This window comes from Xiphophorus hellerii, chromosome 22 (assembly GCF_003331165.1).
Source record: "Xiphophorus hellerii strain 12219 chromosome 22, Xiphophorus_hellerii-4.1, whole genome shotgun sequence".
In the NCBI taxonomy this organism is placed as follows: Eukaryota; Metazoa; Chordata; class Actinopteri; order Cyprinodontiformes; family Poeciliidae; genus Xiphophorus; species Xiphophorus hellerii.
Genome location: NC_045693.1, coordinates 20,322,129 through 20,336,397, shown reverse-complemented (window position 1 = coordinate 20,336,397; position 14,269 = coordinate 20,322,129). Strand labels below are relative to the sequence as shown.

At 40.5% G+C, this 14,269-nt stretch overlaps 1 protein-coding gene across 1 annotated transcript; it reads left to right on the top strand.

The window, feature by feature from the left end:
* Positions 1 to 544: 544 nt before the first annotated feature.
* On the top strand, positions 545 to 12,452 carry ndnfl (neuron-derived neurotrophic factor, like). The gene is made up of 4 exons (XM_032554004.1): positions 545 to 753; positions 3,166 to 3,422; positions 7,110 to 7,234; positions 10,303 to 12,452. Exons 2-4 carry the CDS (start codon positions 3,253 to 3,255, stop codon positions 11,751 to 11,753), a joined length of 1,746 nt encoding a protein of 581 aa, XP_032409895.1. The 5' UTR covers positions 545 to 753; positions 3,166 to 3,252; the 3' UTR covers positions 11,754 to 12,452.
* Positions 12,453 to 14,269: the final 1,817 nt, after the last annotated feature.

The following is a 14,269-nucleotide window of genomic DNA, read 5'->3' as shown; positions in this document are numbered from 1 at the left end:
AGAATGCTGCTGCTCGCGTTCTCACTAAAACCAGGAAGATAGACCACATAACACCAGTTTTAAAGTCCCTCCACTGGCTCCCTGTAGCTCAAAGAATAGACTTTAAAATACTGTTGTTAGTTTATAAATCACTGAACGGCTTAGCACCACAATACATTAAAGATATGCTTTTATTGTATCAACCTTCCAGACCTCTCAGGTCTTCCGGTTCTGGTCTGCTCTGCATCCCCAGAACCAGAACCAAACGAGGAGAAGCAGCTTTCAGCATCTATGCACCACGAATTTGGAACAAACTTCCAGAAAACTGTAAAACAGCTGAAACACTGACTTCTTTTAAATCTCAACTGAAAACCCACCTGTTTAGAATTGTATTTGAAATGTAATCAATTACAAATTTATTGATGTAACTTGACTTAATGATTGATTCTATATTGCATTGTGATTCTGTGTTTGTTATGATGTAAAGCACTTTGAAATGCCTTGCTGCTGAAATGTGCTATACAAATAAAAATTTGATTGATTGATTGATTGATTCTGAACTACAGGACCGGGGGGCCTCATGGGAGAAGGAGTCAGTGGAACTCCCCTGACAACAACCTGCTTGTTGCTCCTCCTCTCCTCGCAACCAGCTCTCATCCCCACCCTTCTCCACCTCTTCTTCCTCCTCCTCCTCCTCCATCCTCTCTCTGTCTCTCATTTGATCCCATCCCTCATTCCCTGCACCACAGAGGGAGAGCGGGAGCTGAGAGAAAGGTAAGGGGGATGCATGCATGTACATTGTCCTTGCAGAATGTGTGTGTTTAAATGCCTCGGCTTCTCAGATTTCCACCGGGCAAGTTGTTCAGGAACTCCTCCAGCCATTTGTTGTTGCGTTGGAGAGGGTGGGGGGGGGGTGTCTGTGATTTTTTTTATGATGCTGAAAAGCACTAAAACGTTACACACAGTACTTTAACTATCTGCCAAGATTCTGTTCATCCGGATTTATTCAGAGTGTGGAAACGTTTAGGGGTTGCTTTAGTCTGTCTTTCTGCAGATATCATCAAGAAACGGTGTCTACGGTGAGCAAAAAGTTTTGCAAAAGTAACAGGGAGGATAAGATGTGCAAGTATATATATGCAACAAAAAAAAAAAGAGTGTGGACAATAAGAAACAGGATTCATTTATTCAGACATGCTTGCAGCGAGGTGGAAAATTAGCCGTGAAATCCAATCAAGCTCCACGGTCATTGCTCGTTTCCTAGCCATCATCTCGTCAACCCCCACAATGAATCAAAGACCAGCTCTTTTTGCCCGTTGTAGTTTTGTTGAGGTGGTGTGTGTGCGTGCGGGGGTGTGTATGTGTGTGTGTAGAGGGGACAACGGATACTGAAGGGACCACCCCATGCCATTTAATCTGTCCCTGCTCACAGATAACAGAAGGCAGATGGTCCCGCTGGAGTCCAGGAAGACAGAAGATCACTAATACATAGTGCAGACAGATAAACCTTTTCCTTCTGAAACCGAGCCTGCATCAACTTCCAAATAAACAAAAAGAAAGAAAAAGCCACTGGCTCTTGGGGGTAGGGGGTTAAACAGAGCAGCGTGAGAGTTAATTAAAACCCAAACAGTATCCAGAATTAAAGCAGTCATTTGAGAGTCTGGGATAAACATAATGGAGAGAGGGGAACTGAAAAAAAAAAAAAAGCTGAGCTGTGAGTGAACAGGACCATCAAAGCACCATCAGGAGTGCCTGTGTTTAAAGTGGAGTGTGTATTTATTTATAGAGGGCGGTAGTTAAGTTCACTAAGCTCCTTCTCTTAAAGCAAAAAGACCCAGACTTTTTTTTTTTCTCCCCCGCAGCCTTATGAAAATTCAGCTGGCTATAATTTGCAGAGAAGCCGTATGCATATTTTATCAGCGGGCGCGTTTTGAAGAAACGGGCCTCGGCAGCGCCTTCTCTGCATCTTCATCTTTATCAAGATTGAATGAGGGGAGTGTGTGTGTGAGAGAGAAAGAGGGGTGGGGAGTGAGGTTGTGAAGCCGTCTGGTGATGTGTGGCGCTCTGGACATTTGGCACGGGGGCTAAAGAAGAAGAAGACACCAGTGGCCTTCATATGTCTGCTACACTGGCTGGCTATTAGGACTCTATGATTCTCAGTGTCACTTTCTTCCACTGTGACCATCTCAGTCTTTCTTCCCCTGTAATTACATCCAACATCCTCTACTTGTTCTCCATTTCCACAATCTCTCCCGCCCTCTGCCTCCCTGTCCTTTCAATCTGTTTCCCCCCCCCTCTGCATCTCTCTCCATTAAAGCTTTATGGGTCGTTCACTGCCTTCTTCTCTGTGAAATAATGAGCGAGGCGCTTCTGAGCGACTTTGTAGCCGAGCGACTGTTTTGTGAGTTTGAATGTCGTAGCGTCCCGGGGCCCAGGAGCCTCTGATGTGCCGTCTGTAGCTGCCTTCGTGATTCCACAGCGATTGTCTTCTGATCTATGTGTGTGTGTGTGTGTGTGTGTGTGACATAATACACCTTGTTAGGTGAAGTCAGGGATGGTGTTTTTGTGAAAACTGCGTGACTTTGAACAAATGTGCTTTTCCAGAGGAAAAAAGAAACACACAGAGGACTGCAATTACATACTGTCACTGAACCACACATCCACATGTCAGTATAGATTAAAAAAAAAGAAGAAAGCTGAACGCTAATAGAATGTTGGTAAAGCAAAGAAAATACAGTAAAAGTCATTAAAGCACCCCCTGGTGGTGTTTGCTTATCCCTCGCAATGCCTGTAATGAAAGATGTTTTGAGAGTAAACCTGATTTAAATCCACCAACTAAAAATAGAAATAGAGCTATAAAGGCATCAACTTCTGAGCTGTATTAGCTACCCACTTCACACTTTGAAAAGTGGTGCGATGATCTTTTTTTTTCTTTTTTTTTTACACTGAGTGTCAAGCTGTGCTACACACAAATCCCAGAGTAATAAAGCAGAGCAATTCTGATCCTCAACATGAATAATTCTGTGTGAACAGGATGGGATGTTTCTTCATATCAGCAAAGCAGTGCAGCTCTTTTAGGGTCTACGGCTGAAGTTTAAATAAGTGCATTGCTGTGTGTGTGTGTGTGTGTGTGTGTGCTGGTGATGGGCTCTGATTGATGCTCCTGACCTTTCCGTTGCACATTTTCAGAGCCTGGGAGATCCAGCCGCGGTGCAGGCAGCGAGAAAATAAAGAAGGGTCAAAAGAGGAGAAGGAGAAGGAGAAGCAGAATCAGCGATGGCGTTATCCTGGTGTCCTTTTGCGACTTTGATGCTGGTTTGGGGATCTTTGACGCCCCAGGTTCACTCGGCGCTGGCACCGGAGAATGAGGTGCCACTTCGCCCAACCGCATGGTTACCAGAGGGGAAGATCATGACAGTAACTCTTCCGAAAGGACGAACTCGAAGGTAACACAATCGACAAAGAAAATGGAATCCGGACTTGATTTAAACCAGTCGATAAATATTTGTTCATCGTTTAAAACTAAGAGGGGGTTTTGGTTTGGCCATATGAAACACTGGCAATATGACATATTGCTCAAAGAACTTTTACCAAAGTGGCCATTTAGTGTCAAACAATGTTCACAGCAACACCAAAGATGATACAAAAGTTTTTTTTTTTTTAATTCCTGAAGCAGCAGCTTTTAGGAGTTTTATCTGCTACTCAAGAAAAATATAAAGATGCTGCAAGTTCTCATGTCCTGCCACTTCTTGACCATTTCTTCAAGTTCAGGATTTTAATGACACTATTTGAAAGGAATGCACCTTTTCAGTTATTGTTGGACCAATGACAGCCTGTTGCAAAATTGATACAATTTACTACACTCTTGGCAGCCTTGTAGCAGACTGAGAAGTTGCATCTAGGGATAATCATGGAAATCACAATTATTCAAACCGCTATCATTGAGTTTGGAAAAACAACATCCAATGAGAACAGCAAATTACAGGGGGAAAAAAATTCTCTGGTGCCTTCCTGTTTAATCTTTCTTTAAAATAACTAGCAACATACTTAAATGTAGACTTCAGCTGGGCATGCTGTGGTGGCATAGGGGATAGCGCGACCCACGTTTGGAGGCCTTGAGTCCTCGATGCTGCCGTCGCGGGTTCGATTCCCGGACATTTGCCTCCCTCTCCTTCCCCCTTTCCTGTCAGCCTACTTTCATTTAAGGGACACTAGAGCCCACAAAAAGAACCCCTGAAGGGGAGAAAAAATAAATAAATGTAGACTGCAGCTTTAACTTTTAACACACAATGACAGACAAACTACTCATAGTCAAAAAACCTTGAGTCAAATATCAAAACAAAATGAAATAACAAATTAACTAACAACTAATAAAGAAAAATAAGAAAGTTAATAATTGCTCTGCCAGAAACTATTCAACGCAAGGAGGCACCAAATCCTGCACATGCAAAATATGCAATAAAAAACTCATTCTGGATTGTTAAATGAGAAGTAAAAAGGTGCTTATGTGCCCCCCTTCTAATGCAGCCCTGGGAAACTGCCTGTAACAACCAGAAAGTGAGATCTCGTTGTCGGGTTATTTTAAGTTTTGTCTGGTAAAAGTTGAAAAGTTGTGTGTGCTAATTTGAGAGCTTGTTTACTCCTTGCAGTTGCAATCAAACCAAAATTGCTGCTTAAGAACAAAGTTTAAAAGAGCAAAAATCCAAACTTGTACACATAAATAAATCTGGCCAAAAATAACTAGAAGCCTGAAACTTATTTAGGAAATATATGATAATAATGATAAGTCAACAGGGCAGGCCAATGACCTCTACTGTGAAAACCAAAATATATGAAACAAGGCAGAACTCAAACATTACATAAACTCCAAATCCATTATAGCAGAAGAACATGTAAACTCCCTAAATATCAAACAATGACATATAGATTCAATGTGAAATCACTAAATTTGCCCCATAACATCACAAACCTCTTTCAACATGCAGTGTGTGTTCACAGCAGTGTCTTCTGACTGGAGGTTTCATTGTCAGAAGTGAAAGTGGCAAAGGATGATAAACATGTATTGTTCCTTCACGAGGCAGCAGATAAACACAACTATTGGATAAATAAAACATTTCAAGATCTCTCCAGTTTTTTTCCACCATGAAAATTGTTCAACAAAATGCAAGTCAGGAATCTCTCGGGGCTGGAAATAAGCAACGTAGCAGTCGAGTCGGTCTTTAAAATAAAACCAACAACTGCCTGGTTTTGTTTTCAGTTTAGAGCACTGGGACGCTCTCACAGGAAGCTTCTCATTTACATAAAGTCACTCACTGTTTTACACAAATTATGAGAGAGGAACATAACACTCTGCCTCTAGAGATGCAATACCACACTGCCAGAATGGATTGTGCAGCTTTCTCTATAAAAATAGAATTATAGTAATGAAAAGAAAGGCTCTTGTAAAGCCTTATTTATTTGAAACACGGCAGATCAATAAAAGCCAGAAAACTGCTGTAATAATTTTAAAAAATATACACTGACAGTCATATTCCATAAACCAGAATATGAGTTTCAATGAGTCGTGTTTGTCAGAGTAGAAGCACCCTTTGAATATAACAAGTTTTAAGCAGACATACTTTTCATTAAGAGCACATTTCTGTATTAATTTTTTTTCTTTTTGTTTGTCAGATCTAATAAAATGTCTTAACTGTAGGTAGAAAATCATCATAATTAAGAGTAATAAAGCCATGAAAACATCAGTCTGTGTGTAATTAACCTATATAGAGTGTTTTACTTATCAAATTGAATTTCTAAATCAAATTAACTTAATTTGCCTGACCGCAAGTGTTAAATAGTCCGGCCTGCTGTTGATCACTGCATTTGCAAATGAAGCCTTCCAGATTATATAATGTAGGAAAAAAGTTTGGATCTTTGAATTTGTTTTGCTAGAACATCATCCTCAGGCTCCAAAATATTTAATTTGTAGTACAAAAAAAATTAAGCAAATGCACAGCCAAGCTGGAGCCCTCTGTTTTTTCTTTTGTTTTGTTTCGTTTTGTTTTTTTACTTTTTACTTGATGTGTATATTTTTTGGTAATTCAAATCTAACGTGGATAAAATTTTTCTATGTTGTCAAGTTGAATAATGTAATCCCTCTTCAGCCATTTACCTGTTACAATTTTCATGCTTAACGCTTTTGAAGGGGAAGCACTTCTTATTCCTCAACAACAAAACTAGCTTAAAGAGATTTCTTCTCGCTTTCTCACACTTAGATATGTCTTTCATTGTTGTTTTATTAAAGAAAAGGGCTCACAAATTCTGTCCTTCCTTCAGTCACATGTCGACAACCATCCGTCTTTGTGGAAGAGAAAACACAGCTCGCAGCTCGTTTGGCCCGAACGTCTCATCACAGAGCTCCCGCTTTGCTTTCTGAAAGGCGGGAGCTGAAAATTACGTCTCCCCGTGTGCTGCAGTCTGTCCACCGGTGCAGTCATGCTGAACCGCATGGCAAATATTGGGAGAGAAACACTGATTGAAGAAATTAATCACTGTTAAACAAGCAACTAAGTGCCCTTGAAAATGACATTGTCGCACATCTGTTTGCAAATAGCCGGCATCTGGCCGAGATCATAAATGATTGTGTTTCTGCTTAAAGATAACAAATATTTATTAGGACTCACCAATGCAGTTATGAATTCTCATTAAGTAAAACTAACTGTACATAAATTAGAATAAAGCATTGCTTTGTTTTTAAAGTGGCATCAACATACACAGCATTCTGGTTGATTGTGACTTTAATTACTTGCTACTGATATTAATGGCTACATCTGATTCTCAGTCTAGACCTCCTGCAAAATAATGACTAATTTGGATGTAGGAAAGGGGAAACAATGTTTCCCCTTTCCATTTCCAAAGGGGGAAACAATGTAAGTAGAAAATCAAATCAAGCTTTGGTCAATAAATTTAGAAGAAACCAGCCTAACGTCTCTAAAACCTACATCCACCAAAATGAAAGAACACTATTGCACACAAACGTCACTGGGTAATATCTCACCTCTGCAGCTGAATTGAAATAAGATGTTATCTCTTTTGACGTGTCCCATGAAGAATGAACCCAGGTCCTGTGGCTATCTCTTCCTGCCTGTTCACAGGTTATATTTCACGCTGAAGAAGAAGACCTCTGCGATGTCGGTGACTGTGAGTCCCTGCAGCCTCCCCATTGAATGGAGCCTGGCCGCTCGCACTCTGAAGGACAAACCGCTCAAAAACCTGCAATGTGAGTGAACAAACTGCGCCTTCCTAAATCCTGAAGTTCATCACCAAATCTTACTAAGCTGAGACAATCAATTGGATATTATCGTGACCCTCTCTGGGTTATTTGGGGGCGTGGCTAATCTTAGCTTCGGTTGTGATTATAAAAGAGAGGTGACTTTGGGAAGGAGAATTCATAAGCAGCATTACTGTATGGATTATGAAGATGAATTTTACAGGCATTGTTTAAAGGGGTAGTGGACATTGTGTAAAATCAGCTTTTCTGATCACCTTCCCCCCAATCTACTCCTCAGCCCATCGCTGAAGAGTAGATTGGTTGTAAATGCCATCATGAGAAGCCTGTAGAGATGACGTGCTGAAGGCGGACTGTCAGAAAGAGTAAGAGCTTCTTAAAGAGACAGAGGCCCAATGTCAAGGCGTCAAATTCAAATTTCTTTTAATTTATGTTTGATATATACAGCATTTTTGTCACAACTGAAGGCAACGTAGTTACTTGATTACACTATAAAAAGAAAGTATGACCCTGGAACATACATAATGCCACCCATTTCACATCTGCTTTCGTTTACTGCTACATATCACAACCACTTTATGTGGCAGGCAAGGTATTTCTGTGGGTTTTAAAAAGTGATTGTCTTAAAAAAGAATCTTAGGCTCTTGTCAGTAAATTTTACCCAAGTGTTCAAGTTGACAACAGGAGTAAAGATAAACATATATTAAAGTGCTATGTATTCTTTCAAAGTCAGACAGGGCCAGTGATTGCGTTACCATATCTGTTGTATATTTTTGACTCCGAGTTTGTATTTTTGAGGCATCATAAAACATACACTGAAAACAGTGTATGTTTTCAGTGTATGTTTTCTAGAAGTATTTAATTTAAATACTTCTAGAGCAAGGACATACTACTGGGTTCTCCAATTCAGCAAGATTCTGTAAACAAATGTGTTGATTAAACTCGCAACATAATTCCACATTGGATTCGATCTGCAATCAAGGAATTCAAAACAAACCAAGAATAAATCATCCTTTGGTACTGAACAGGCACCAATGAACACTGAACATCCTTTTGGTTGGACACAAAAAACATGTTTGTTTTTGTTTTGTGCAAGTGTGTCTGGTAACCTGCAAAGGTTACCTGAGCCAGCTTTCCCACATACAAAGATTACATTATGAAGTTCTAAAATGACACATAAATCATTCAGACTCTGAGCTTGTGGGTCTCCATCGCCAGCCGTGAATTATTCACTTTGATTCTGTAACATTTGGTCTCGACTGAGGAGGGATTTTTCAGCTCCAGGAGACATAAACTGAGAAAACAAGTGGTGTTGTTTTGCTTTTTTGTGTGTGTGTGCGTTCGTCCATTACATCTTTCAGATGAGGAGCTTGCATAGTTCACAACAAAAACAATTTTGTCTGAATGAAAGGCAGTAATCTTTGAAGTGGCATTCGACATTTTATGCGGCTGTTCATTAATTAAATGCAGAGGAGTTTTCTACATCTAGGTTATGACTTGTGTGCAATTTGAAGAGGGTTTGGCCCTTTGGTTTCATAACATAAGTAGGTATTATATGGATATGTGCAGAGTTTGATTGTTTGATTGAATTCAGCTATTGTATTTCCTTTACCCACCTTTGGATACAAGCACAACAAACATAACAGATAAATGGATTTTTATAAAAGGCAATTCAGCAACAACAGAAAATAAGAAAATTGATGTCATGATAAACAAGCTGCTGCAGCCTATAATAATCTAGATAGACAGACAGACAGACAGATAGATATTTCAAACTCAAAGTCCAGCTAAAATTATTATTTTTAGGGTAGAGATTTCAGGTTACAATCATCTATAAAACATAATTTTGCCAAAATCTTTAGACTGGAGAGAAACAGTCAAAATTTTCACACAACAGGATGCTAATACACATGCTAGCTAAAGAAAGAGAAATCATCGACCAGGGTTGCTTTGCACACAATTTATTAGGAATATGTCAGATTTACTCCTGTAGGCAATTGCTAACGCTAATGCAACAAGTCATTTTGTCGATAAAAATATGAGTATCATCAGCTAAATGCAAATTCTTATGACAAAACACTTGCTGCTTAAGTGAAAAGAATAAGAATGTATTTGTACTCAGCCTGCCTCACTTCATTAATCACTACAAGCAGCCAAGGGGATCATGGTTACACTGGACAAGCAGCCTGATATCTACAGCTAAGGTGGAAGAATCAAAAGATTCTCACTACTAAATATGGACAGCAACACTGATCTGTGTGCTTTGCTTGTGCAGTGACAGGAAAGTTACTTAGAATTAATGGGAACAAGATGAAGCTAAAGAGGCCAAAGCTGGAAAAAACACTGTAAAATCTTTACAGTGACTTGGCTAGAGGGTTAACTTTTGGCGAGACAACAACCTAAAACACACAGCCGGAGCTACAATGGAACAACTTCAATGATAGTTTAATCATGTGTTGGAACGTCCCAGTCAATTCCAATCTGTGGCAACACTTGAAAACTGATGTGCAAAAAGATATTTTGCATAGAAGAATTGGCAAAAATGTCAAACCCTTGATGAGCAAACCTAGTAGAGAAACAAACTTTTGTTTACATTACCTTCATAAAAAATGATTAAACCCACATTTTCCTTGCTTTCTGCTTCACAATTGTGCACTACCTTGTTACGACCTATCCCATAAAATCCCAATAAGACACATATGTGGTAGTAATATAACAAAATATGAATATATTTAAAGAGTACAGTATACATATTTTTACAAACCACTGTAGGGAGAGCTGGGTTGTATTTTTAAGATTTATGGAGGTGAAGTTGCAAAAAGTATTTGTTGAAAATCCAAAGGCTCTTTAATATTTTCAGAAATTGTCAGGGATGGGTAGCGCAAGTTCAGCTCAATGTAATTTCCTTTCCTTGAAGTTCTCACCAGTCTTAATTATTTAGTGTTGATGTGCATAGTTAAGTAAGTTAAAGCGATAATTTGGTTCAAAACAAGCAAATCTGTTTTCAAAATGAGTCTGACTTCAATGAAGAATTAAATACTCATGTTCTTTCCTTCCAGGGAGCACCAAGAAAAGCATGCCTGAGGTGTGGTGGCGAGGCCCTGGCACAGAAGAGAAAATCCACAGCTTCACCGGTGATACAGTGGACACCTACAACAGCCCTTCACATCTCAGCGCTTCTGTCTACGTCGTGAGGCTGCGTTCAAAACAGCAAAGCACCAGAGCTACAGTTTTCCTCCAAGAAGGCCAAGGGCCTTCAGGAATATTCCCTCGACTACCAGCTGACCCACGAGTTCACACGTTAGGAGTTGGTATGACCAGTGTCACCCTCAGCTGGCAGCCCAGTTCCTCCATAACAAGCCTCCCAAAGGCAAAAAACGGTTACGATTATTGCGTGCTTGTTAACTCTCTGCAAAACTACCCCAGCCTCTGTGCTGCTCAAAAGAGGGAGAGAGGGGAGAAAGATCAGAGTCAAGGCAAGAAGGAGAAAAAGAGACAAGCAACACCATGGCCAATCTTAAAAGAGTGGTGGTGGGAGCAGTGGGAGAGTTATCCCGAGTCCCAGAGTCTGCCGTCTTCACTTGCAGATGATTTTGATAATCTTCAGTGCGTGTGTCAGGGGACGGAGAACGTTTGCACAGTCTCTGAGCTCCTGCCTGACACCTCATATTACTTTGACGTTTTTGTGTTAGATAAGGTGAATGGGACCAGCGCAGCGTACAAGGGGGCTTCTGCGCGGACGCATGAGGAAGCTCGAGCTGCAGTCGTGCCTCTGAGAGAAGGAGAGCTAAGGTGGGTAACCTTTCAGGACGGAGGCTCAGACTCGCAGCAGTTCTTCAGTTTCCGTCCTCGGGGATGGCAGCAGAGTGGCCTCCTCACCTTGCAGAGCTGTGGTGGGGGTGAAAAGATGAAGGTAACTGTTTCCAGTAAGGGACGGGTTTTGACCACTCAGGGTGTGGAAACAGAGTTAATCCACATTTGGCTCCAAGGAAGTCCTTCCTATCTTATCCACTTGCAACAAGAAGGAACTGCAACTAGGAAAGTAACTTCTGTTAAAGACGCAGAGCGACTAGCAGCTCTGAAAGCTTCGGTCAAAATGCAAGTTTCATCCGCCTACCATCGCAGAGGGGTCCCATCTCTACCGTCCACCTTGCAGATAAAATCTTTCAACAGGCTGCGAGGTTGCAACAGCGTCACCCTGGCCTGGATGGGAACAGAGGAAAGAAGTCTGTACTGTGTATACCGCAGAAAGCTCAGTGGCTTTGATGCAGAAACTGGGGGAGCATCAGCTCTGACCGCACCCTGTCTGGGCCCAGAGTCTCGATCTGACACCGAAAGGGTTCTCTGCAAGTATTTCCAAGAGCTGAATCCTCGACGGGCCGTCACTACAGCTGTGATTGGGGGCCTGGAGCCAGGAGTGGCCTATGTGTTTGATGTGTATCTAATGAGACGCTGGGGGATCCCCATCAAGTATGCCAGCAAGATGGTGAAGACCAGAAAGGAATGCTGAGCTGCTGCCCCCTAGAGGAGGCTCACAAGTTGTCCCGGTTTACGGGAAAGTGCATCAGCCCCGGACATGCTGTAAAGAGACCAAGAGCTCAAGCCATTTGATTGTTGTCAGGAGGCATTTTGCAACAAAACAAAAAAAAAAGAGGAAATGTTCTCTTGAAGAAAAAAGTGGTCACATACAAACTCCACTTTAGCAATGCAAGTGGATGGCAAGAATTAGGGAAGGATGTACACACCAGCAAAAGTTCATAACATTTATAAAACAACTTTTGTGCTCTTGTCATTTTGTTCCTCGTTGCAGATCATCACAATGACATGCCAGTCACCCAAATGCTTCTTCTTTTTTGTTTTTTTTGCCTGTGCCCGGGTACAATGGATGGGCAAGGTTTGAGATGACAGAAAGTCATTATAAAAACAACAAAGGAGACTGAGCCAAAGATGCAACAGAAGCAGATGGGGCAATAATGAGAGAAGATCTGAGACGTAGGGATTCGCAGCATGCATCTGCAGAGCTGCATTTTGTACAAACTAATAAACACAGGTGGAAACGATCTGAAGATGCTAAATTCAAAGTCTGTGTTTGTCTTTGTGTTCTGCTTTCGCATGAAGAAGTGTGAAATTTCTAGTGGCTTGCCTCATTATCTTTGATGTATTCTTGTGCTGCTTCAAAGTCATCAATAAATACTAAGGTATCGGTGTATTCCTGGGTGATGGATTATATTGTATAAAACCTAAAATATGAAATCTTCCATCAAACAGCCCAAGTAAGCTTTAAACTTTTAGCTTGTCTGTTCGGGCCAGATAAATTTCCATTGACTGGAACTGGTGATAACAAATACACTGTAAGAGAGACTAAGCATCTAAATTCTCTGACAAGGTATGATAAGTGTACAGTACCGAATGCATTTTTGATGTGCCCCAATAAAGATGTGTCAAAAGCCTTAAAAATAAATTGAGGTTTTATTGTAATTGCATAGTCTCATGCTGAAAGTTTTAGACAAATCTTCCCTTTTGACTTCAGCATAATTAATCAAGGGGAAAAAGACCATGTGTTAAAATACAAATTTTGAACAAAATAATTGCTGGCACAATTGTTTATAACCCTGCTGTTAACAATTTTAACAGCCCCGCCCCCATTATTCCAACAAGATAAGTTGGAGCACACACAGAGAGAGATATTCCTCTTTACACCATGTCTCTATTTTTTTTTATTTCTATATAGGTTTGGGGAGGATGGTGACCACTAATTGCTGGAAGAAAACTAAATTTGTGTCTTATAAATTAATTCTGTGTTGATTTAGCAACACAGTATTATGTGGTTGAAAGACTAAATGCCATGATGATGATGTTTTCATGCCTTTTGGAATAGAAACAGAGCCACATCTTCACAGATCCTCCACACTTAATAGTGGGCATGACTGCTTTTCCACACTCAGCATTCATCCTTTGTTTCATGCAAAATCCATCTAGACCAGGGGTGTCAAACTCCAGTCCTCAAGGGCCGCTGTCCTTCAGTTTTTATATATGCCACAGGTACAAAACACTGGAATGAAATGGCTTAATTACCTCCTCCTTGTGTAGATAAGTTCTCCAGAGCCTTGCTAATGACCTCATTATTCTATTCAGGTGTGGTGCAGCAGAGGCACATCTAAAGTTGCAGGACACCGGCCCTTGAGGACTGGAGTTTGACACCTGTGATCTAGACCATCTGTTGCCCAGCAAAATTTTAAATGGTTATGTTTGTGATGTTAGGACAGAAAAGGCCTTTTTGGTATGTCATGCATCCTGAAATTACAATTGGCAAATCCCGTTGAGAGATTCCACTCTTTGCTTCAGTACTTCAATATATAACTTTGGTAATAGCAATTCAACTGCTCAATAAACTCCAGTTATTTGTATAATGTAATGTGAGTTTATTCATTTATACGTTCATTTTAATTTTCACATACAGTTGTGGTCAAAAGTTTACATACACTTGTAAAAAACATAATGTCATGGCTGTCTTGAGTTTCCAATAAGTTCTACAACTCTTATTTTTCTGTGATAGAGTGATCGGAACACATACCTGTTTGTCACAAAAAACAGTCATAAAGTTTGGTTCTTTCATAAATTTATTATGGGTCTGCTGAAAATGTCACCAAATCTGCTGGGTCAAAAATATACATACAGCAACATAAATTGTCAATTTTGGTGATGTAGAGAGTTGTGTCAATCAAATTAGCTTCATGTCATAGCCTCTTCACTTCTTGTAAGTGATTCTGATTGACTACAGCTGTTGACTTCTCATGAGCCCATTTAAATAGGGCTCATTTGACCCAGTGATTAGACTCAGCCACAAAAGCTACAATGGGAAAGTCAAAGGAACTCAGTGTGGATCTGAAAAAGCGAATTATTGACTTGAACAAGTCAGGGAAGTCACTTGGAGCCATTTCAAAGCAGCTACAGGTCCCAAGAGCAACTGTGCAGACAATTATTCGCAAGTATAAAGTGCATGGAACAGTTGTGTCACTGCCACGA

Bases quoted from the DNA above. Each gene is read 5' to 3' on its own strand.
- ndnfl (XM_032554004.1), top strand. From the start codon at position 3,253: ATGGCGTTATCCTGGTGTCCTTTTGCGACTTTGATGCTGGTTTGGGGA. The intron at 3,423-7,109 runs GTAACACAATCG...GCCTGTTCACAG, and splicing joins CCGAAAGGACGAACTCGAAG to GTTATATTTCACGCTGAAGA. The intron at 7,235-10,302 runs GTGAGTGAACAA...CTTTCCTTCCAG, and splicing joins ACCGCTCAAAAACCTGCAAT to GGAGCACCAAGAAAAGCATG.